At 38.3% G+C, this 11,956-nt stretch overlaps 1 protein-coding gene across 1 annotated transcript; it reads right to left on the bottom strand.

The window, feature by feature from the left end:
* Positions 1 to 4,179: 4,179 nt before the first annotated feature.
* Positions 4,180 to 5,289, bottom strand: LOC101744833 (uncharacterized). Its single transcript, XM_012689189.4, has one exon. It carries the CDS (start codon positions 5,208 to 5,210, stop codon positions 4,416 to 4,418), a length of 795 nt encoding a protein of 264 aa, XP_012544643.1. The 5' UTR covers positions 5,211 to 5,289; the 3' UTR covers positions 4,180 to 4,415.
* Between the last annotated feature and the right edge of the window lie 6,667 nt (positions 5,290 to 11,956).

Genomic DNA, 11,956 nt, shown 5'->3' with positions numbered 1-11,956 from the left:
CCAAAATAAAAAGCTGCTAAAATCGACATTATAGGTTCTTTATTGTTTTTCGAGACTGGCACATCGGTTATGTTATAATAAATCATATAATTTTGATTTGTGATTAGGCCTACCGGTCAACGAAAACCATTTGTTTTTTTTTTTAAATTAGGATTTAATGGGTTCAACAAGTCGTAAAATTTATTAAGCTTTTAAATAAGATTTCTGTCGCCTGGTCTAGCAATCTGATTATGTTAGTTTCAAACTTAGGTACTCATAAATTAGGTCTATCAGACATTTTCTCCAGTACAATATGGAATATTTTTCTAAAAGGAAGTTTCTAAAAAGTCGAAAAAAGAATACAGAATATTCCGCAACGGCTACTATACTATGCCTCTGGCATTATTACTGACCATTAATAACCCTAAATACTAACCTCATGGGTGTGAGATTTACTCTTTTGTCTTCTAAGTTTCTAAAATATTCACAATAAAAGAACATTATGAAAAAAACTAATATATTAGTAAAATTATAGGTGGTAGGGCGTAGGTGTATAATGAACCCATTTAAAAAATATGCAATTCATTTAAATAAGTTTAATGGCAACATTGTCTGTTTACATCAATTACAAATGAAATCTTACTCAATGGCTAGAAAAATTAATAATCAGTTATTAAAATTTAAAATTGTATATCTAAAAGGATTTTGAAAGTAACGAATTGGGTAGAAATATCTCTGAACTGTCAACACTGCTGTCTTTTTATTGGGTAAGATTAAGAAACAAAATGTAATGTGAATGAATCAACGCAGCGGCCAAGTAGCAAATCGCAACATTGCACAACACAATGACATTAACAATAGTGAATACTTTAAAAATATTTTAGATTATTATGATATTATATTGCACAACATTAACGACGATTTTTTTGTAATTAGCATTTCGTTTTAATGTATCTATTACAATGCAATATATAACAACATCTTACTTCATGCGATGTAAGATGGCGTGGTTTTAGATAAAACACTGAATTTGAAAGGAGTAGTAAAAATCTAGCACAATTCGTTTTAAAAAAATCCTGGTTTAAAAAGAAACTCAGCTAAATATTTAAATTAGAAAGAACAAATACAACCAACTGGCAAGGTGGACGTTGTAATGGCCTGAAAAAAATTCAAAATCTGTTATATTTCTGCTTCCTTAGTCCAATTGTCCAATTGTAACTATCCGAAATGACGTGTTTTTTTGGCGACGTCGATTGCTTTCCATTCTGTCCGCAGGATCGGGAATGGTATCCTCCCGATTCATTAACGGTGATTTTAGGTACCTCAAGCACCGGCCATCGTCCTCGCCGAACCAGTCGTTTGCGACGAAGGGCTCGATGAGTACATTAGCCCATAGACCACAGCCCACTGAGTTTCTCGCCGGATCTTCTCAGTGGGTCACGTTTCAGATCCGGTGGTAGATTCTGCGAAGCACTGCTTTTGCTAGGGCCAGTGCTAGCAACACTCCAGTTTGAGCCCGTGACCTCACCTACACGTCAAGGAGAAGCTGAAATAGCATCTCAAGGCTATCAGCATAGGTAGGAAAAAAGAAAAAAAAAATAACTTTCTTTCCACAACTTTGCCTCCTACTCTACATTTTATATGTGGGTGGAGATGTGATAACCAGCGGAATGAAAGGTAGCCTATATTCTTTATCAGTATTCAAAGTATTTAAAAATTCTTTTAAATCAGTTTAGTGATTTGTGCGTGAATAGGACACAGTCAAAAATACTTTCGTATTTGTAATTTTAGCTTGGTCGCGAAATGCTCCATTTTATTTTGAATATAGGTTCTGACCCTCTGAGGCCTGTCGCATTGCAGTACCCGCAACGTTCATGTCATATAGACATTATCAGACATTAAGTACTTAAATCGGCGACGAGTTTTGAGACACTATAAATTCTCGAGAAGCCTTGTTAGCCCAATCAACTTACTCCATATACGGCCTCAATATATCAAGCGATGACTTGATGATTTAAATTCGACCAAAAATAAAGATTTCCCTCCAAATAGTGTCATACTGTACACGTATGACGATTTATTTATTTATTTTTTATTGCTTAGATGGGTGGACGAGCTCACAGCCCACCTGGTGTTAAGTGGTTACTGGAGCCCATAGACATCCACAATGTAAATGCGCCACCCACCTTGAGATATAAGTTCTAAGGTTTCAAGTAAGTTACAACGGCTGCCCCACCCTTCAAACCGAAACGCATTACTGCTTCACGGCAGAAATAGGCAGGGTGGTGGTACCCACCCGCGCGGACTCACAAGAGGTCCTACCACCAGTAAAAAATTCCGCTCCTCATGTTCGATAAAGTTTGGTTTGATAAAGAAAGAATTCGATGTCGTATGGCGGTTTGGACACCAGTGAAGGAGACCCAAGAATTTGACATAAATGTGTTTTGCGAAAGAGCAATCGGTTTGCGGATGATCAAATTCCTTGATTCACGTTGGTTCTGAGTCTGGGGGTATCCCGGTGTATGAGGTGGCGGCGGCGACAAAGAAGGCATCTTATAGCTCGATGACCCAGAGGGCCGCTGACTAACTTGGTTAAGCATCCAGCAGTGGCAGGGTGATGGGGAGACGTACATTTTGCGCGAAACGTTTTCCTCGTCTACCTCAGGTGAGTTCTTTCTCGTCTGAGATTCGGACGTGGGTTGTTGAGCGTTCCGGGGTTTTAGTTAGTTCAATCCCAGCATACCTCGCTTACGGTCCCCAACACGTAAGCGGAAGTACAGCGATTTACTACCGACCAAGACAAGGACGGTAATTTGAACAATACAATATCAAAACTCTTGAAACACATTTTTCTTGTCCACTATAACAGAAATAGTTACAGGATGTTGATAAATAGGCGTGCGGGTCCAGAATTGGTCCGTTACCCAGAAATTATGCGAATTTATAAAATCTAAGCCTTTCATTAAAAGTAAAAATACAACACCAAAGCAAAAGTTTTACTGCCATGTTAGAGGTAGATGAGTTTATTCACTACCTAATCTTTCTTTTATTGCATAGATAGGTGGACGAGCTCACAGCCCACCTGGTGTTAAGTGGTTACTATAACCCATAGACATCTACAGCGTAAATGCGCCACCCACCTTGAGATATAAGTCCCAAGGTCTCAAGTATAGTTACAACGGCTGTCCCACCCTTCAAACCGAAACGCATTACTGCTTCACGGCAGAAATAGGCAGGGGGCGGTACATACCCGTGCTGACTCACAAGAGTACCACCAGAATCGCTGTTTTTAAATGTGAAAACTACATAATGAATATTTAACGGAAATAAAAAGATACTGCTCTAGTCTAGGGCTTTTTTATTTGTAGGCTTTCGAACATACGGCCCACCTGATAATGAGTGGTTACAGTCGTTTGCAGAAGTCAATAATGTCAGGCACACTACCAGCCTAGCTACTTCACTATGGTCGTAAATATCGTTTCTTTTTTTACAGATTAACACAATAGATTTAATTTAGTCTTATCTCTGGAAAACTTATCGAATACGAAGAAGAGTTCGACGTGCAACCTAGCCCATAGACACATCCCGCCGAGTTTCTCACCGGATCTTCTCAGTAGGTTGCGATTCTGTTCCGGTCGTAGATTCAACGAAGCGCTGCTTTTGCTAGGGCTAATGTTAGCAAATTGTCTCAGGTTGTGTCCGTGAGCAACTAGCAACTAGGTATGGAAAAAAAAACATAGCTACACTTATATGTTTTGTCAATGATTTTTATTTGTCTTCTAAGTTAGAGGAACATATTGCTTGCACATAAATGTTGTTTTACATAAAAATAATTTTGAAAGGTCTTCGTTACGTACCAGCAATGCTAGGGATACAGTCCAGTCGCTGCCTACTGTTTTTTCCCCTACCTATGCTGATAGCCTTGAGAGGTTATTTCAGCTTCGCCCTAACATGTAGGTGAGCTCGCGAGGCTCAAACTGGAGTGTTGCTAACACTGGCCCTAGCAAGAGTAGTGCTTCGCAGAATCTAACACCGGATCGAAAAACGCGACCCTCTGAGAAGATCCGGCGAGAAACTCAGGCTGTGTCTATGAGTTAAGGATTACCGGAAACTATCTACCTAATTATCGTAATAATAGAAGGTAAGAATATCATAATGAAACATTTCACTCAGTTGCGAGATGTATAAACAATAAAAGACTTTTTTGAAATTAAATAGTATTTATTTAAATACCTATAGGTTTTTTTAGGTACTTAACTTATGTAGATAAAAACATTTGAGGTATTTATAATCTGATTGCTTCTTAGAAATTAGAACAAAGAAATAATGAGCCATTACATATATATTTCTTTACGATAATGTGGCGGAATGCTTCTTTAAGACGTAACACTAAAAACATAGCGTCTAAATATAATGCTGGTCAACAAACCCGTAAACTATAGAAAAGTCCAGAATACTTGTAAACTGTTTAAAATAAATAAAGCACTTATAAAACGTAAATAACTAGTTTTTAAACTAACTCCATTCGATTTTTCTTTCTCTCTCTCTTCCCTTTTGATATGAGCCACTTCCTTCAAACGTGCACTGAATTCTTTGGAGCCCAGTAGCCTTCCGTATCTGAACTCAGCACATTGCATCGTCATAGTCGGAGGGAGACCTACGAAATCGAATCTCGAACTGTTTTTTTTCAAGGTCGCTTTGCCCCTTGTGTCTTCCATTTCATGTCCGTTTATGTACCAACGTATTTCGGAGTCGGGAGCGGCACGACAATAGGCTTGTATCAGTTCCCCTTCAGCGTATTCCTCAGCCAAACCTTCGAGCAGTGGCTTCCTGTGTTCGTGACCGTGAACTTGCATATACGCTTTGCGGGACTCGAATAAATGAGGCGGAGCATCTCTTTCTATGTCACATCGATACAATCCTGAGGCTTCCTCACTGAGACCACCTAGTTTCAGTCTGCACGCAGTAGGTCCACAGGCTACCAGTTGGATCCGTCCCACTCCGAGTATTGGAAACGATCGTGTACTCGGCGCGGCGCCCGGTTTGTACCTGAAGAACTCAGTGGAGCCTTTGAACCAGTTGAGGATCGTGAAGTTGGCGTCGTAGCGGCACTCGATGTCCACTTCGTCCTGTCCCGGCCACACTACCTCGGGGACCATGAGGTACGTGATGTTGAAAGGTCGCGAGTTTGCGGCACTGACTGCGATGAGAAGGAGCGCGAGGGTCAGCATGGTGCCGAAGCGCGCGCGCGTCTCACACTGCGCCCCGACTCCTGACTTAACGCAGCGCCGCTAAAGCACTCTTAATTAAACAGTTTATTAAACTCCGACACTTAACCGTTGTACTGAACACGGATCCTCTCTCTTTGTCACGTTATTATTTTCGTTCGTTTTAATACTAGACAAATTGGTTACGGCTGTGGGGCGGGTGTAATAATGGTTTTTCGTATTTAGTTTAAGGGGGCCACTTCCCTATTAATTAACTAATTTTTAAGGGTGCGAGTTTTGTTATTAGATATATCGCTAGAATGTTACGTTAATTTATACAAACGTTATTAATCTTGTAGTTCAGGGTTAAAAGTTCATAAATATTCGATTCGATTTACATACAACAAACATACAAATAAGCTAATAAAATCGTGTTAAAAACAGCTTAGTATCGATCGTGGTCTTAGCTTTATGGATGTTTATTTCACTTCACACTAGCTAAACAGATACAATAGCACATAAAAATGCGGGATGCAACATCTGCTATCGATTTACATAAATATTTTAGAATATATATATTATATTAATATATTTTAGAATATATATTCGAACCCGTCGCTTGCGACAAAGGACTCGACGAGCGAATTAACCCATAGACACAGCCCACTGAGTTTCTCGCCGGATCTTCTCAGTGGGTCGCGTTTCTGATCCGGTGGTAAATTCTGGGAAGCACTGCTCTTGCTAGGGTCAGTATTAGCATCACTCCAGTTTGAGCCCCATGAGCTCACCTACTAATTAAGGTTACGCTGAAATAGCCTCTCAAGGCTATCAGTTTAAGTAGGAAAAAAAACCGCTCTTATAAAATACGACAAAAGAAAAAGTATCAAAGCAGTTAATGTTTGAGTTCTGTAGCATTAAAGGGTTACGTTGTCAGGCCGAGTTCCAAATTGCGACAAATATGTGTCATCCAATTTCTGCAGGTCGCACGAATGTGTACTGAGACGTTAATCTGAGATTTTCTCGGAACATAAAACTGGCTAGTATTACGAGTTACTTACTTAGCACTTGTCGCACACCTAACATCTCTATAAAACGATATTGTTTTGTATGAAGAAACTGTGAGAGTAAATGCAATATTTTTGTTTTTTAGGGATCCTCTTCCATCGGAGTTTAGAAAGGTTTCAAATTTAAAAGCACGAATCTAAGTATGATCAAGAGTGACAAAATACAGGTTTTTTGCTATTACATATTCGTTTGAATGAACTCACGGCCCATTTGTGGTATCAAGTGAATACTGGACTAGACATCACAACGTTAAAGCTTACTTTGAGGTATGAGGTCTAAGTCTCAATAGTAGATACCTACATTGTAACGGTTGTTCCATTTTCCAAAACAGAACGCTTTACTGTTTCGCGGCAGAAATAGGCAGGGTGGTGCCGTACAGGCTGACAAGACGCCCAACTTCCTATAAAACTAGACATAAGCTCGAATGTAAATGAAACCCGCAAAATTATAATTTGCGTAACTACTGGTGGTAGGACCTCTTGTGAGTCCTCACGAGTAGGTACCACTACCCTGCCTCTTTCTGCCGTGAAGCAGTAATGCGTTTCGGTTTGAAGGGCGGGGCAGCCGTTGTAACTATACTGTGGGACTTTACAACTTATATCTCAAGGTGGTTGGCGCACTTACGTCGTAAATGTCTATGGGCTTCGGTAACCACTTCACACCAGGTGGGCTTTGAGCTCGTCCATCCATCTAAGCAATAAAAAATAATAATGTAAGTTTCATATTTATTAACACTTATAGAAATAACAAGCCTATTGTTTGCTTTTTTATTTACCTAACTAATGCCTGGTAATTATACTGAGACCTTAGAAGTCATATCTCAAGGTGGGTGGCGGCATTTACGTTGTAGATTTCTATGGGTTCCATTGACCACTTAACACCAGGTGGGCTGTGCGCTCGTCCAAACATATAAGCAATAAATAAAAAAAGCTTAATAGGCTATTCCCGCTACGTTTGGATGTTATTCTCTCATTATCGTAAACGAGCCCAGAAGAAGATCTAGTTAAAACGCTACAATAGAAATGTTCCCGATAAGCTGTAGAGACTCCGGGCGCATCCCATCTCAGTTGCCCACGCGTCTCGGAAACAAGACATTACAATTTTATTAGCGATCATCATACTAAGTGTTATCAGCCTAATTGAATAATGCATCGGTATAGAGAAGCGCTGTGTGGCTCTGTTTGTATGCTGGATTTATTATACAAATTCTTAACAAAATTGTTTATATAAAATGAATTATAATCATGACTTCCAGATGATGGATATTGTTTAAAAAAAATTCGTATCTTTATTGACCTACTACAACAATTAATCTTAATGAAATTATTTAAATATATAATATTAAAATTATACTTGGCTATTTTTCCAGTATATCAATGATATGTCGACGTCCAGAGTAATTCGTTTAATATATGACCGAATTTTGGTCACAAAGGTTACTGTTCAAAATGCTACCGCTAGAAGAAAAAATCATGAATTATTGTTTTTATTATGAGACATAAAATGTAGCTTTCTTTACGGCCCACCCGCGGTTGAGTGGTTACCGTCGCTCATGGACTTCAGCAATGCCAGGGGCAGAGCCAAGCCGCTGCCTAATTTAAATAGGTCACACTCTCAAAATACACAGACAAAAGTATTGTACGAAAATTGATATACATAGTTGTAATGTAACCGGATGAGACTAACAGCGAGAGTGGCTTAGACGAGTGACCCTCGAACAAATTGTTTCAAACGATACAATTTCATAACGGACGGAAAGTATAGGGTTTCAAAGTATTCCGTTTTCTTTGACCTCCCTTAGGACTTTAAGGACCTATTTATTTTTTTAGCTCAGCGATTCAAACTGAATCAGCAACTCCGAAATGAGAATTCTAAATCCCTCTCGTGTTTTATTTTTATTGCTTTGATGGGTGGACGAATTCACAGCCCACCTGGTGTTAAATGGTTACTGGAGCCCATAGACATCTATAACGTAAATGCGCCTCCCACCTTGAGATATAAGTTCAAGGTCTCAACTACAGTTACAACGGCTGCCCCACCCTTCAAACCGAAACGCATTACTGCTTTACGGCAGAAATATGCGGGGTGGTGGTACTTACCCGTGCGGACTCACAAGAAAGAGGTCCTACCACCAGTAAAAATGTCGACTTAAATATTACCAGCAATGCTTAAAAAGATACCGTGTCCAATACCGTACCAATCACCGAGATTGATTGATCGATTGAGCCCTAGATAATTTCCACGTTTGTTTTGATACTTTTAGGACAACACTGCTTTATCGGATACACATAGCCTACACTGTAACGATATTTATTAAGATAACAAAAAACACTCGCAAACAGAAACGCAATGCTAACTCTTGCACAAGTTGTTGTTTTTATCCTTTCTGAGTCGTTCTGATTGACTCATGAATACTGTATTAGTGAATCAAATTCGTGTAATTCATTTCGAAAGATTTGTAACAAGCTTCGTTAGAGTTGAAACCCGAGAAGGGCAGAGAGCGATTATTTTAAAACGCTGGAGAATTCGAACTCTCATCTCAATAAGTTCATTTAATTTTGCACAGTTATATGTACGTTAACCCGTATTTAAACATTGTTCAGCCGTTCAAAAGAAATCAGCAGGACAAATGCTTTATTTAATTTGGTCGAGTAATAATTTAATAATTTTGGATTGAAAACATATTACAATCAACACGCAAGTGTAATGCAATTAGCTTGTTTCAGTTATCTTAAGTATGTACGTAGCTACTACTATGAACATTCGCCGAGCACTGAATCTACGGAATGAATCGCCTATGCACGTCTCCTATTTCTGACTAAAGTAGTTCTTCAGTTAGATGTTTCGTAACTAGATTAAGTAAATATATTGTTTTATTAACGGCCGTATTCAATTATTGGTAAAATAATAGAGTATGCAGAGTATTATGCTACAAAAAGAGGCACCGAAAAAAATTATCAGAAATAGAATTAATTGTATATCCAAATCGCACTTGATTCAAATATCATCATACTGTCTATTATAAATTATACATATTTATTTGAAACGGACCCAATTGAGCTAAGGAATTAATAAGGAAGTGGGAAATAAAAGAACATCGAGTACGGATAATCGAACGAGTTTTTTTTGCGTATTTAATTAAGAATTTTTTAAATTAAAATCTGCGCCGATGTTTTTCTTCAAGATTCAGGCGCTGCAAAGTTAAATTAATTGTGATTCTGAACGACAATATTGGTCGTGTTGCTTCACTTAAGTGAAGATGTCGTCTCACTGTAGCGTATAATAATAATAATAAACATTTATATCAAATATAAATTAGGTACAAAAAATAAAAACAAAGATAAGAAAAATAACGGGGCTTGGAAATGGTTACCGGCTCAGCAATGCCCAACAGTAACGAAGCAACTGCGGCGCTGATCATCCGCCGGCACCTGCGGAGTGACGTGCACACCAACATCAGACTGAACAATCGTTATGCACTTGAGTTTGAGTTTAGCAAATTATTATTATTTTTAGAGGCCGGCTTCGATCCTAGCCGAGTATTCGAAACATCGGAAACCTCCTCCCGATCCACTAACGCTGCTTTTAGGTACCTCAACGAAGGGCTCGACGAGTAAATTAACCCACAGACACAGCCTACTGAGTTTTTCGCCGGATCTTCTCAGTGGGTCGCGTTTCCGATCCGGTGGTAGATTTTGCGAAGCACGGCTCTTGCTAGGGTTCGTGTTAGCAACGTCATCAAGTTTGAGCCCCGTGAGCTCACCTACTAATTCGGCGAATCTAGAATAACCCCTGATGTTCCTAGAATAGGTAATATCGGAAATATTAGTACCTACAGTGACATAAAAAGCGTGATATTTAACCGTAAAAGTATAGTAGTTTTGATTTTTTAGTATTTGTAATCGAGCGTGAAATCGGCAGAGTTATCCGACTCACTCTGCATTAGTCCGAATATTAACACGACAATATTACGTTAGGTAGGTCACTTCCGCGCAACCAAAACAAGGATGTGTCAACGAAAAGGGCCGCGTTAACGAATTATGTGATTAAATCAACTTGATGTCAATTAACTAATTAAGAGACGTTATCATTAAAGTATGCGGGATCACTACATTCTATGCACCGCTAATAGTTTTATGTGATTTCTCACGGTTTTCAAATCAGTTTGATGACTACATATAATTTGATTAATTTCACTGACCGTCCACATTTTTTCAACGTTTAATTCAAATTATATTATTATAATACTGAACTGTGTTTAGCCAGTATTTTAAAGTATTTTGAAGTGGATTTTTATTATTATTGTGACATTATAGCTTCATCAAGACAATATTTTTGACAACATAAATATCACCATTAATTAATAATTATTATTTGAAAGTAAACTTTGAAGAATTTCCTGCTGCCATCTGTTATTATTTATCAAAACTAGGGAAAACATTAATTTTGCCTCTTTGAAAATTAGTTCTAATGCTGTCGACGAGATGGCGCTTTTCTAAGTATTAGCTACCATACTGTCAAATGTCAATTAATTATATATAATTAACTATGGTGTAAATTAAAAATTTGGTCTAAAACATATGCTCTGTTTTTTTTTAATTATGTTTTTAAATGTTGTTTTGAATGTTCCTACTTCTTGTTCAAAATGGTACTAACATTAGACACCTAACTTATGGGTTGCGAACAAATAAAAGAGAAAAAATATTACTCTAAAAGGGGAAGTCTGGTTCTCGGCACCTTTCGACACATCTCAGTTGTTTATCTTGGCACGTTGACGAGCGATGGAGATTACTCACCATATGGGTGGGGTATGCTTGTGACCCAAGACTCACCTCAGATGCTCTCAACCTCGGACTGTATTCAAAATCAGTGTGCTTAGTGCGAGTTTCTTAACGTTCTCGATAGCGTAAAAGTTAACCCAATTTTGTATGCAGTTGGAACAGCGCCCCTAGCGGCTAACGCAGGCAAACGATCCCATTCCATACAAATAAATATGAGTTAACTTTTACGCTATCGAGAACGTTAAAAAACTCGCACTAAGCACACAGGAGCAATTTTTCGAAGTTTTTTAAGAAAACAGCAAATATTAATTTAACCAAGTAAGTTTTCATGTACAAAAATAAATTAAAAGTCGTACAATGCATTAAATGAAATATTAGTGATTGAATTTAGGACACGACTGGGTATCTATAAGTTAAAATTCCTGAAGTGAGAAACCGTGGTAAAATGTTAGACATATTTTATCTTCTATTATTTACCTAATTTCCCAATTTACTTCTCTTAATACATAGTGTTGCTTGAATAGAGTACATAAGCCCAAAGTATTATCAATTACAATTACGGGTGCAAATTAAGCTAAGACTTCAAGAAACATTTACTGGTTACTGGTACCATTTACTGGTGGTAGGACCTCCTGTGAGTCCGCGCGGGTAGGTACCACCACCCTGCCTATTTCTGCCGTGAAGCAGTAATGAGTTTCAGTTTGAAGGGTGGGGCAGCCTTTGTAACTATACTGAGATCTTAGAACTTATATCTCAAGGTGGGTGGCGCATTTACGTTGTAGATGTCTATGGGTTCCAGTAACCACTTAACACCAGATGTACTGTGAGCTCGTCCACCCACCTAAGCAATAAAAAAATTAATAAAAAAAAATAACATTTCAAGTTTGTTGTTCTTTGTACGGTTTTCATCAGCCGGATGCAAAA

The sequence above is a fragment of the Bombyx mori genome, chromosome 22, assembly GCF_030269925.1.
Source record: "Bombyx mori chromosome 22, ASM3026992v2".
Classification (NCBI taxonomy): domain Eukaryota; kingdom Metazoa; phylum Arthropoda; class Insecta; order Lepidoptera; family Bombycidae; genus Bombyx; species Bombyx mori.
The sequence above is the reverse complement of the archived record's forward strand: the minus strand, read 5'-3'. Positions and strand labels throughout refer to the sequence as shown.

What these genes read in the sequence shown, in the direction of transcription:
- LOC101744833 (XM_012689189.4), bottom strand. Translation starts at nt 5,210, where the DNA reads ATGCTGACCCTCGCGCTCCTTCTCATCGCAGTCAGTGCCGCAAACTCG.